The sequence below is a fragment of the Petromyzon marinus genome, chromosome 51 (assembly GCF_048934315.1).
Source record: "Petromyzon marinus isolate PM22_M1 ecotype Great Lakes invasive population chromosome 51, UKy_Petmar_22M1.pri1.0, whole genome shotgun sequence".
Taxonomy (NCBI): domain Eukaryota; kingdom Metazoa; phylum Chordata; class Hyperoartia; order Petromyzontiformes; family Petromyzontidae; genus Petromyzon; species Petromyzon marinus.
Genome location: NC_133717.1, coordinates 14454267 through 14468127, shown reverse-complemented (window position 1 = coordinate 14468127; position 13861 = coordinate 14454267). Strand labels below are relative to the sequence as shown.

Sequence of the window (13861 nt, the reverse complement as noted above, 5' to 3'; positions counted from 1 at the left end):
TGGGAATGAATGCTTTCAGGGTTGGCTATGGAAATTTCCAGAGATGACATTTCTACAGTTGGAAAGGCATTTTCTTGGTGAGATATTCCCTTGCAATTATTGTTTAGATATTAAATATAAAAGCCAACACCATAACGAACATTTAACTCACCTGTCAATCCAGAATACTGTCGGCCAAAGTACATTGACAGCATCCACTGGTTCATACAATTATTTTCTTGCAACCAAATTCAGGGGGGAATGAGTTTATTGTGTATTTTTCATTGTCATGATTAACAGGATCATGTAATATAAAAAGAACATCAAATATTTCACTCCAATTGATTCAATAATCAAATCGGTACCCCTTATCGACGCGATACATAAAATCGCTAGGGAAGGAAATTGCTTTGGCCCTATGCATAAACACGTGCATCAGGGTAGATGTTTGCACAAACAAGCAGTGAATATCTACATTGTTAACTGCTGATATAAAAAAATAGCCTCCTTATTCTACAGCGATAAATTGGAACTCCTAGCCAAAAGCCTCTCCGCATCATGGCTGGGTTAATGTGTCTGCACACGTAATTGTATCCCAACTGTATAACGTTCCAAGAAAGTTTCTCAGTCAACTCCAACTGAATTGGAAACCTCGGTGTTAAACGTGTCCAAGGTTTATCCAACCCATTATCCATCCCGTAAGTTTTGCAGGGGTGTTGATAAATATTCTTGAAAAAAAGAACATGGCACACACAGTTTAAACATACGGCATACATTTAAATTGTGTTTTACATTCCACAGATAGTGAAAATGCTTTCACATAATTTCACGTTCATATATAAAAATGTAAATTTAAATAAAATATTACTCCATGAAAAATGAAATTCATATTTAATACAATTTAACATCTGAAATGTAGGTGCTCCTTAGAACAAATGTCAAATGCAGCACAATTTTTGTTAAAAATATTATGAAAATGACCGGAACATATCAAAGGCAATGGTGTGCCTTTCCGCGAGTATATGGTCAGCCGAGTTGGCGGCATTTATTTTACAATCGGCTACAGTCCCACATTGCAATGCAACCTGCAACAACCCGACTGATCGCGGAAGGAGTCACACGTTGTGTTCCTGTTAACCCAGCGGTGTACAGCAGACTCATGACTAACAGGGACATACCACAAGGGATTCCCTTTACAAAGTACAAGCGGCAGATTAAGGGGTTAATGCGTTATGTTTGAGTCGGTTATGCAAAAAGTACTAGGCTATCTGTAAGAAAATGGAAATTCAATCTTTTTACAATGAAACTCATTTTTTTAAAGGTTACATTTTAAACAGCTTGTAAAAGGTTAAACGTTTAACATGGCATCGTTTACGGAAAAGGAAATGGCATGCATGCTTAATATTCACCAGCCTGTCATTTGAAGTGCGATAAAGAGAGAACGACATTTATGCAAAATCTAGAAGTCTCGTAACAAATAACCGAGTATATTCTTGGTTCTTTCGGTAAAGTAACGTAGAAGGGAAACAATAAAATAAAAAAATATATATTTTTTATTATTTTATTGTTTCCCTTCTACGTGACTTTACCGAAAGAACCAAGAATATGAATCCCTGCAGTCACGAAAGCTTTAAATCAAAATTTAAATAACCGAGTGAAGTAAAAATATGAATGTTAAATAATTTTCCAAGTGCTTTTTTCACCCCCTTCTCGTTCAGGAATTGCTTTTGTTCATTCTTGACATTGTCGAATGTTATGGATGCAAATAAACAAAAGAAACTTTAAAAATGCCAATGCTTGCACAAATGTTCTCGGCAAATAAAACCGTATATGTTTTACGACCCGATGAAAGGTTCCTGAGATGGGAAATGCTACAGATGACCCCAGGCAAAAGCCTGGATACATAATCAATAGCCGTATTTCCATAGTCTGTCAGAGAAGTATATGTGTCGTGTTGATAAAGGCATAAAACATACATTTACACAAAATGCTTTTGATGCAATATTTTTTTGATAAAGAGATGTTTTACAGTTCGGTTTGGCAAAAAAAAGTGACGTGTACAAGACAGAAGTTACTATCGCAACTTTGGACACAACCCACGGCTATACCTGGAGAAAGTGAGGCATTGTTTCCCATGCCCAGTCGTAAGCAAAGCGAGGCTGGAGACATTGGCAGGACCTTATAAGCCGTGCCCATGGCATCAAAAGTCAGGAATTGGATCAATTCCGAAAGTCAGGAATGGGTCCAATTCCAGTGGAATCGTTCAAACCACATGGTGCACACGAATGATTGGTCTTTTTTGTGAATCGTCACGATTTGTTAATTCAAACACACAATTTAAACAATCACAGTTTCAAGCATGGGGTGGTTGAGCAGTGGATGGAAATCGAGCACGAGGCTCCTGGTGTACAGATCACACACACAGCACCAGGTAGCAGACTCCCCCTGATCTTGTCACAATGTAACAGTTGTTCTCAGCCTCGCATCCACTTTATTCTTTGACTATGATTGTTTTTAGTGGATGCGATATGCATGAAGGCCGCTCAATGCCTTGTTGAGGACGTACGAAAGAGTTTTCCACTAACAGAGTTTGGCTTCTTTTGAAGCATCACACGTCAGTACCGAATAGTTGAACAAATGTGTACAGTTTTAGCCTCCTGTGAATACTTTTAATAGCCTGTTCTCATGGCTTTTCGATTGCCCCTGAGAATGTGTATACTGCATATAGTGTAAGTTAAACGTTATGTATAAGATGCATTTAGACTGCGTTTCCACCCATCGAGAAATAACGTGGGACCGACTCAACTCCTCACCTCTCCAAAGTCAATTGGCATTTCCTTATGACAATTCAATAGACTGGCCTCGCTGTGTTGACTTGGCAATTTCCATCACTGCTCCGGCAGGGCTGCCTCTCTCTCACGGACAACCTCCGTTGACTTCCCATCACCCAGCTCATTTTACTGATGCCCAAGAAATGAATGAGGGCGATGTGGAGGACATGGCCGAGATAACCTTGTCCAGGACTGCACAAGTGGAAAACCTGCTGCTTTAGCAGCCGAGCTGTATCATGACCATTCATCCATCACGATATGTCTAAAAAGTGACCAATGAAAATGTTGAGGATGAAATGTTAAAAGTGTGTAGATAGTCACAAGACAAACTATGTTTCGTTGACTTTATGTTAATTCAATGTCACACGACATTATGTGGACAAATATACACATGAGGCAGTCAAAATGTTTAGTAAATAGGACCCAACATCTTTTTGTAAAACTCGCCCACATTTTCAGTGACACATACGGTTCCAGGCATACAAGGATGCCATCGATTGAACTGGTAAAACTAATTCTTACACTCACGATCAAATCGTGCATTTCACAATCGATCGACCATCATTTCTGCACATTTTATGCAAATTATGAGGTGAGTGGAGTGGGTAAGAACGACAAATCGTACAGATTTAACTCTACAAACAAGACAGTCACATGTGAGGGGGGGGGGGGGGGAGTTGGGAATGCATGTGTGCCCAAATTGTGAGAATTCATTTGCTCAGTACGGGGGTGAATTCGTATCCTCAGACTACTCGCCACACTAACCAGCAGAGCTTGCTAAGACGGGCTTCAAATTGTGCCCGATAGGTTGGCGAAAATGTCTAGCATCTCACTACCGGATGACAATGGACTGCCTCCTGTGTATACACATGCAATGTGATACTTCTATTCTGATGGCCTTTGTTGGGAGGAGGAAAAACCCCTCATTCCACAACCTTAATGTACAAACGTGTTGTTACGACGCAAAAATAATGTAACACGTTGTCGTTGAATTAAGTACCCCACCCCTGCGAAGGACGTTATTAAAAGGCAGGATATTCACGATGGTCTGTGTTGCAATTTAAAAAGCGGCAAAGGATCCTGCATTGACAGCATCTCTTGGGAACGCACGTGCGCGCTTCGTGTGTTGTGGTCTGCAGTAAAGCGGCAACACGGGGGGACGGCGTGTCTTGTGTGTTGGCTCTTTAACGCTGTCGGGGTAACGCGGACGCTTGGGAATTGATGATGCAATTTGAACTTGAATACTTCATGTATTTAAGGGCCGCCGTCACGTTGGCTAGGAGATGTTAACTACCTCGCCTGGTATACAGGAGGTCGTGGGTTCGATCCCGACCCTGACGCCTGCTGTATATTTGGAGTTTGCGTGTCTCTCTCATCATCATCACGGTGTCTAGGAGATGTTAACTACCTCGCCTGGTCTACAAGAGGTCTACGTGGAGTCTCTCATCATCATCACGGTGGCTATGAGATGTTAACTACCTCGCCTGGTATACAGGAGGTCTATGTGGAGTCTCTCATCATCATCACGGTGGCGAGATGTTAACTACCTCGCCTGGTCTACAGGAGGTCGTGGGTTCGATCCCGACCCTGACGTGGTTTTTTTTCTCTCTGGGTCCTCCAGGTTTTCCCTGCACATTTAGAAACATGCCTTTCAGATAATTCTGCTGCGGCAAATGTCCAAATGACAAGACACTTTGCTGAGCTACCATTTGTGGCCAGGTCGCATTTTAAAAAAAGTGAATACCTCAGTGGGCTTTGTTTGGGAAGATGAGGATGGTTTAGTGTTGTATTTGTTTGTGTGATTTGTTGACCTTTCATGTACTTTGCACTGCTATCACGTGTTGTTGTGCTGTGCTCTTACTCGCCCAGACTGGACATCTATGAAAAAGAGCTTTATAGCTCATCGGATTCCTCCAGTATAAATATTCAGATGCTGATGTCGTGGTAACGCGGACGCATTAACGAGCGCAGGCCGCCAGCTCTGAGATGCATCACGAATGACCCAAGCCGTGTTTTGTACAAGAATTTCCGAGAATTTGACACAATCATCGAAAAAACCCACAGATTTAAAGCAGTTATTATTACGTTCGAGATGTCACAGACTTTACAAACACTTGCTTTCTCTCGTGGGACTCTACAGTTTATATTCTGTCCTAACAGGCACCGCAAGTGTTCGGTGAAAGGAATATTTACAATGGAAGACGGAGTGGGGGCTGGCGACTACCGGGAAGATCTTCCCTGCTCTGTTGGCGACTTATAAGGGCTGCGACTCGTCCCCCCACGGAAAGAACGCATTTCATGTTCCGAGAATCTGAACGAGGCGACATGACGAACCTACCAAAGGTGTGGGATCGGTCGATCATAGACATCGCTTGTAGTGGCTTGCCCAAAGCAATGCCTTTGTCCTCGACCAAGAATAACAGCAGCCATTAGCGGGTGTTCAAACACTCAAGAGGCTATGTTGAAAGGCCGCTTGATATGTTTATAATACAGCGGGCCTGATCCGACAGCGGTGTCGGTTCTGAACGCGCTCGCCTAGTGGTTTGTCAGGAATCTCTACGTGTGGCAAAGCGAGCACGAGGCAGCCCCAAGTCCCACTCGACTCCACTGGGTGTGAACAGTGAGTCGAGTATTATAACGTCGTCACACCGCCAGGTAACAGTGTGGGCCAGACTTCGTTTCTAAGAAGTAGGAAATAAGTGGAGGAGGGGGAAAGTTATTTTTACGCAATCAGGCGACCTCTGATTGGACGAGTTTTCACAGAAAGGCTTCTGGCCACAGCTAAACTAAAACTATTTTTTCTTTGACCAGCTTAAGACGCACTCAGCTACATATACTGGAGATCTTTTTCAGAAGCGAACTGATTACAAACGACAGCTCCTCAACGAAGTGGCTTATCATCATGTGGAAATGTATAGCGGCCAAATTCTGGAAACGCATGTTTATAAATGTTGAGGGAAAAACCGGAGGACTCGAAAAAAAACCACGCACTCACGGGGAGAGAAGAAAACTCCAAATACACAGCAGCAGGCGTCAGTGTCAGGATCGAACCCACGACCACCTGTATACCAGGGGAAGTGGTTAACATCTCACAGTCACCGTGATGCTTATGGGGCAACGGTACAAACGCGGCACAAGAAAGGAAACGTCAGTTCGAGAAGAGATAGGCGCCTCAAAGCAGCAAGAGCACACACACACACAGTCAGAGCACGTGTTATCGTCCATGGTAAGGGATGCCTTGTAAAGGCTTGAAGCATATACATTTCAAAAGGATAACATAACAAATTATTTGTGTTTAGAAACACATTAAAAAAATTATTACATATATTAATAAATGTAATGTTACATTTGCTCAGTGCCATAATTACATTTCCTTGTTTCACAGGATGATAAGTTACCAATTATGATGTGACCTTTATAATAGCAATGAAGCATAGCGGCTCTTCCATTTAAGGTGCTAACTTGTAAACATTAGGGGGCAGAAATTAGTTCGGAATTTGAATACAATTACGATAATGAAGCTGTTATACTTTGCTTCGGAGGGACAGTGAAATCAACACCGCACACAGGAGCATCAAGACGAGTCGGGGACAAGGATGCTTAAATGCACTTCTTCAATGCATTCAATCGCAAGTGATATTTACATGTGCAATATATAGTTTTTGCTTTTCAATACCTTAGTGTTACTTTGTAGTTAGTGCCTTTGGTTTTTTTTGTTTAATTTCTTAAAAATTCGTGGAAAAGCTGCATGCCATCATAACACTGAAACAAGAAACTGTGCGTAAAACGCCACCGACACAGAAACTCATACGAGCTAAACGTACGTTCCGCTCTCCAATACGAGTCGATGCTCAACTCTCGGGGGGGGGGGGGCGTCTGGAACACTGGGATGAATAATACGTGCAGACCACGCAGCCCTGCAGTCACTCGTGGAAGCCTCCACACCTCCTGGCGAGTGAAATGAGCGGTTTTCAAACTGGAATATCGTGGGCTGCCGGAAACAAACCCAGTCGTAAGCACGGAGTACACATTGTTGTTTAAACAAAAGGACGAGGTACACATCGAAGGGTCCGCATCCAGGAAAGCGACGATCCCCACACTTTGCATGCCGCACGGCGATTCGTGACGGTGCCGAGGTGCGAGTGGCGTTTGGGAAGGCAGTGCCGTCCCCCCCACTTCAGCCTCGACTCAAATTAAAAAGGACTCAAATTAAAAAAGACCCACCAATGTGGTTGGCGAACAGAACCCGGGGGGGAGGGGGGGGGCACTGACAGAATCCTGCGCTTCTCCAAACACGTTCCGGCACCAAATCTAAACCCGCTTCACTGCTCGCCTACTTACTCGCAGAATGTTAATGTTGCAACGTGGCGGGGGGGGGGGGTCCACAAAAACACCTCAAGAGTAAACGTGGAGAAAGTTCGCGGGTTGGCGGAGAAACAAAGTTGGTGTTGTGGAAACCCCTTGGGATTTCGGTAGACCCAACCACGGATAGGAGTTCATAAATAACTTCACCCTTGCTTCGCGAGTGCCGAATGTGTGCAGGCCCTGTGCGGCCGTGCAGCCTGCAATGCCTAAGTGCAAGGGGCAGAGCTTACAAATGAAGTAAAGTTTTTTGTCATGTTGACTGGCAGACCTGTTAACACTGCTTGATAAGACAATGCCCCATTAAGATAGTTTACCAGTGAATAGATGAACATCAACCGTACTTGGATATTTAATATTTAGAGAGACCTTTGATCATCATTATTTTTTGGACTCAACTTGCAAACGCGAAGACATTTGACAATGCAAATGTTTTGTATCAAAGCAAATGTTGCCTTTGCCCATTTAAAATGTACAGCTGTCAAACAGCGATGCGCGTTTTGACAGAGAATGTGTCCACGAGATGGCAGTGTCAGGTTTGTTGCTGCTGCTGCCGCCTGGCCCTGCGTGCGCAACGTCGTGCTCATAACTCCCGCAGTGCTGCAGCGACGATGGGAGGAGAGCCACTGGGGGGGGGGGGGGTTCCAAACCACTCGCGTGGACCATCAAGCAGTGCTCAGATGGGGGCTCCATCAAGGCTGCGAGTGAACCCACAAGTGCTGGCGTGAGTGGTGTTTTTTTCCAGATTTGGGTTTCACTTGCAATCCAGACATTTTTTGTTCACCCTAAAATAAGGACCAGGAAATGTGGCTATCCGTATCACGCAGTACAGCAACGGAAACTACCTGCTACAAAAAGACAAAGATCCCCCGTATAGCCTTAACAGACTGGAGGGGTAAGTGCTGTTAGCGAGCACCTATGAAGGCCGGAACGTTACACGAGGGCGTGGGTGGCCAGCACCACGCCCGACCGCCTTTGTCTCCCCAGTGGTGATGCTTACACATCGCACCAGGTACTCATTTGAGGCCGAGTCGACCTAGGGGAGGCCCAGGACCGGTTCAAATAATCGTCACCGGTGTTGGCCGTGAGCGGGAATCGAACCCGGGTCGCCGTGCGGTGGAAAGGGGCTATATAGCCAGCCCAGCTGCCATGTTGTGACAATATAGGAAATAAAACACGCACTACTCACACTGCGGCTACAAGCTAACTTGAAAAGTGAAATTAAAGAACTCTTAAAAAGGGGTATTGTGGATAACCCGAGCTGCCTGTGGTGCACCCTGCTATTGGTGCTGTTGGTGGGTGTACAGATTTCTGACGATGCGGGAGGGGGGGGGGGCGAGTGCAGGTGACACTCACAGGCCCCCAACGAGTACTTGAGCAAATCCTCTACAATGTTTACGAAGGATTAACATCTTCACCCGGCAAGACCCGAGTCTTACGACCTTTCAATCGAAAAAATAATTAGGAAACCAAACGGCCTGGACAAATCTCTTGAGTTCTGGAGAATGACTGCAAAGCGAACCTGCTTGCTGTACTACCGCCTTCATGAAGCACCTCATGTTCCCAGGTGGGCATCTCACAACGTCAAACTCTCGCGAGGACCGGCGATTCAGGATTCCATTCCCTGTGTGAACCCTCCACTTGACATCCAAGTAACCACATGGGAGGCAACGTCACCGCTACCACAACGTCTCATCCTCTTCTCTATCCTTATTTTGCACTCAACGTGCCAATGATCCTTTATGTCATTTAGGCAGCACTGCAGAACACATTCCTTCCAGAAGCGTGCATCCACCAAAATATATAAATATATATTCGGCCAACGATTCCTCCTCTGTGCAAACACCAACGCCCGTCGCCATGAGTCCTCAACACCGCACTGATACACAGGAGGATGCGTCTTGAAACGGTCGCTTCTCCAGCGCACGACGGATGGGGGTCCGTTGCCAGAATCGTCAACTTCCTTGCACAATTTTACCGCTGTCGAGCAGTGTTGGGGGGGGGGGGGGGGCTGCGGCACGAAGTGGCGGGCGGGCCGCGGGCGGAGGATCGGTTTTTTTGGCCTTCTCAAAAGTGTCAAACCGCCGAATGGGAATGACCGCGACGCGCAGGTCGGAAAGTGGCGAGAGGAGAGGGGGGGGGCAGCACGAGCGAAGCGGCAGAGCAGTTTGACTGCGGCGCCTCGGGCACGCGGCTCCCAACGAATTTGATTCGAGCCCCTTGTTGTTGTTGTTTTTGTTGTTATCCTTTCCTTTTTTCTTAGGCAGGTGGCCGGCGGGAGATAAGACGGGAAAAACACGCAGTCACATATTGTTGAGAGGAAGCAAAAAACGATAGTTTGTCTGCTTCGATTGTAATTGTTTGCAGTGACAAGGGCGACGCGGGTTTTGTGATAAAAGCCTGCCCGAGTGGAGTAATTGCGAATGTTTAAGACTTACGAGTCTGTTACACTGTAAAAAAAAAGAGAATCCGCAACAATGGAAACCACAAAAAAACCGTGTGACCATTAACATTTGGTAACGAAATTGATAACCTGAGAGCATTACTGCCCGAGAACTGAAGGCTCGCTGTTGATGACATCCCAAGGAACGTTTACATCACCAGAAAAAAGGGTGCACTTGAAACGTGACAAGCCTCTCTGACAGAATTTTTAGCATTTTGAATAGACCGTTGGATACCTGGCCCCGCTAACGCGGGGGGTTGTGGGGCGATTCATGTTGCTGAAGAGGAAATTGACTGCCAATTTCCAGCAGAACAACAGCCAACGGGAGAAACTGCCGCGCTGAGGGTCTGCTCCACGGGCTCTTTATCAAACGGTTCTTACGAGCCACAAGTAAAACAAGAAATGAGTACAAAAGACTGAGGGGACTACGTAGCCATAGAAAGGGGGCTCCACAGACATTGTCAAGCGGAGTCTGCAAAAAGGGCACTTCTCACCCAGCTTTGCTGGCGTGGTTTATCAAGCAACAGTGAAGTCACAAATGAGTTCCGTTACTTTTGCGTTCACGACTGGGGCGCGCAAAAAACATGCCACACCAGTCTGTGTCGGGTCTCCAGTCCGACGGACGGCCAACGCCGTGTCGCTCGGCGTTGGGCCAGCGCCGCGAAAGCGCGAGAACAACTCCTTTCGGACGCCTCGCGCGTAAGCCAAGCTCGGAGCAAACGTCATCGCGGAGAATAAACCGATTGAGGGACCCGTGGTGATCAAGTGAACAAACTATTTAACGTCTTGTTGCGACACAATCGCGAGGGTATTTGAATTTAATTTAAATCTTCCCAAAAGGTTTAAAAAAGGTGTATTGACGCCTTCAAAATGAGAGACAATCTTTACATACGAGGCAGTTTTGGCAAGACTTCCAGTTGCTTGGATTTAATAAGTTGTATTTTTGTGAAATGTAAATAAAAAACAATTGTTTTTTGTGAAAAAACTATAAAGTTAGTAATGCTTAGTATTTTATTTATATACAGCGACACAGCCATTGATCAATTACTCCTTTATAAATTGCTATGGAAATGACAGGAATATTAAGTATTATGTCTGGAGGAGCTAATTGTTGAGGTGAGGTGAGTTTGGCAGAGCCAAGTGCTTTTTTTACAAACACAGCTGCTGGCAAGCCTTTCAGAAAAAAACCCGATCTATAGTTGTGGACATTCGGCCAACTATGTTTGATTTATTTTCGCATTTTTATGAAAAGCCGGAGTGCCAGGAGAATATAGGAAAGAGGATAAAACCCTCCAGAGACGGCTTCACCGCTTCCTACGAGCAGCCAGCCGCCGCCTTCCGTTGCCAAGCAGACGGGGGCGTCACACACATAATGACTCCATCGACACGTGATCCGCCAACCCTGGGCTCCCAAGACGCTGGGATTGCAGGGTGTGCGGCAGACACAAAATCCCATTTTCGTCGTGCTTAAATATCCCGTCGGCAACCCGAGTTCGGCACTGTGGGAAGGGGGGGTGATGTCTGGCATGACGCGCGCCTCCCTCCGCAGCCGGCGCTGGCGACGCACGCAAGCCAGGCTCCGAGTGGACGCGTGCACGCGCTGCGAGACCACGGACACCCCGACGACACCCTCCCCGCCAGACGCAATCACAGCCCCCCGCCCCACCGCTCCACCCGCGTTGTGAATAAAAACGCAAGAACCCTGAAATGGTAAATCGCCTCTACAATGACTGTGTGTGTGGGTGCACGTGCTATGCGCACAGGGCTTGCAAAAAGTTACATTCTTAAAAAAAAAGCGACATGACAACAATGTAAAAAAGAAACCTGAACTCGTAAAATGTTTTACAGGCACATACACACGTTCTTCTTTTCCATCCCCTTTTTCGCATCAAAATGTTTGATCTTTTTAGTTTTTCGAGGGAGTTTGCTTTCGGGAAAGCAAATTTAAAATGGCATTTGTGTGTTGTACACAACTCGCTTCGTAAGCAAACAAATATATTAAAAAATATTTTCTTTCAACGGGAATCGGCAACAAATTGTCGAGGTTGTTGCGCCGCCGTTGACAAGGACCTTAATATCCCTCGAAGCCCGACAATACCACCGGGCGATCGTCGCGATAGTTATTTCGCAGTAAAAAAAAGGGGGGGGCGGGGTTCAGGCGGCCCAACGGACGTGGCAAACGTAGTGTCTCCCTCTCCGGCCCTGTCACAGTGGCCATTCCCACCCAAAGAGTCAGGCGAAGTCTCCCTGGCGCGGGCGACCTGCCCAAGACCATCGTCTCCTCCGTCGTCCACACATCCCCCTCCTCCCTCCACGCCCGCTCTTCAAACCGCTTGGTGGCCAACTGGTGATGGCTTTTAAAGGATACGGATTTTGCATTTTGTAGTGCACGTCGACGCCTCGGAAAACCCAAAAGCACCTTGCATCACGTCGCATCTCATTTCAATGCCCTGCTGCCAGGGGCTTGCCACGGAGACCCCCCCCCCGTCCCCCGGTGGCAGCTCTACCCTACTCGGCGGCAAAATGGTGTAATGCAGTGCCGGCCTGCAAAAGGGCATAAGTCTGGGATGATGTTGGTGGGTGGTTGCTCCCAGTTAAGTAACGTGCGAGTAATGTTTCTACCTGCATAGTGACGACGGGACACGTTGCCTCGTATTTTAAATGAACGTCACGGGGAGGGGGTGGATCTTTAACGTCCACCGTGAAGCAGACGGCACGTATTCGTGGTTAATCCACCCGCAGTACAATAGGGGCGGCCGCTGGGCTAGAACCACGAACGCCTGCGACCAGCGACGGATCTCTTGCAGAAGGTGACGTCACAGGAATTTAGTGACGTACCGTTAGGTTTTTCAAACCGTCGATTCTGCAGACTCGCCATAGACACTTGAGGGTTGCAAGCGCAACCCGAAGGTGCCTGAATCTCACCGCTATTGTCACGAGTCGCCCGTAAAAATCACCAGGTGAGGTCGGGATTTACAATGCTCCCCCCCCGCACTCCCAGCAGTCCACGTAGGCCTGGCCCATGGAAAAGAAAAAAATGGCTCATTACTGAAACAGATGTTGATACATTACAGGAAAATTAGTCCCAATATATGAGTACAACTGGCAAGAAACGCTCTGTGGACCCGGTAACTGTTAATAATCTTAACAGCAACATCACTGCTCGTGCCTTTCGATGGAACTGCAGGCAGTTTTCACGTAGGAAGAAAAAGGCCGGGCGAACGACGCATCCTTTCTCCTGGACGAAACATCACTTTGTGAAGGCTCGCGGATTGACAAGGCCTTCCCTGACGGTAGAGCCCTTTGAAAGTGTGCGAGGCTGCTGGGATGGCCCCCCTTGAGATATGCTGGTGAGAAAAGTAGCACCGACCGCGTGACCACACGTAGTGCTCATTCAGCATCGATTTTTCTTTCCCCCCACCGGTAAAATGGACCACCGCCACCGCTCCACACGGGAAAAAAAAAGCAAACCGCCGGGGGTTTTGTTTTTCCGCGTTGCTTTCGTTTCGAGGGAGGGGGAATCGCCACCTCACGCCTGACGTAGCGCCTCCCCCCCCCACCGGCACCGATTCACAAACGTGCCCTGCCCGGGGCTACCCGGCACCGTCGTTCCTCCCCAGAGCTCCTCCGCCGTCCTCGCGGTTATCGGCGTCGCGAACCGGTGCTTCCGACGCCGCCCCTCCCACCTCGGCCTCGTGAGCGCCGCCGCCGCCGCCGCCATCCCCGCCCTCGCCCTCCTCCATAGCGGCGGCGCCCGTGGGACGACGCGGCCTCGCGCCGCCGAGACCGCGCCGCGCGACCGGAGGCGCGGACGGCTGCTGTAGGTGGCGGGCGGCGGCGGGGGGCTCGGGGGGCCGCCCCCCGGGAGACATGTACTGGCCCAAGAGCTGCATGTGCGCCGGGTTGTTCTGCACGCCCTGGCACAGCTCCCGGCATAGCCCCGTGAAGCTGTGGTAGAGCTCGTCCATGCACACGCGGAGGTGCTCGCGTTCCACCAGCAGGCGGTCCTTCTCCTTGCACTGCAATCGCCACCGTGGCCACGAGCACAGCGCGGGCGAGAGCGCACGGTTAGCGAGCAGGCGCCACCGAGGCCGACGGCGCACGTGAACCGGAGGCAAGCGCGCGACAACGACGAGTGAACACAGCGCGGCGAACGCCGCGATGAGCGGCGCGCAAAAATTTGTTCCGAAAGTGCCAGCGTGCAACTGACCGCCGACCTCCGAACCCGGAGCTGACACGGAGGGAC

The 13861-nt window shown here is 47.9% G+C and overlaps 1 protein-coding gene across 3 annotated transcripts in view; it reads right to left on the bottom strand.

The window, feature by feature from the left end:
* Positions 1-229: 229 nt before the first annotated feature.
* The window catches only part of LOC116953397 (transcription regulator protein BACH1-like), a 45426-nt gene continuing 31794 nt past the window's right edge, over positions 230-13861 (bottom strand). For all 3 annotated transcript variants that reach the window (XM_032973565.2, XM_032973567.2, XM_032973566.2), the window contains one exon: positions 230-13634. In XM_032973565.2, coding sequence (XP_032829456.2) covers positions 13209-13634 — 426 coding nt within the window. In that variant the 3' untranslated portion in view covers positions 230-13208. The remainder of the gene's footprint in view (positions 13635-13861) is intronic.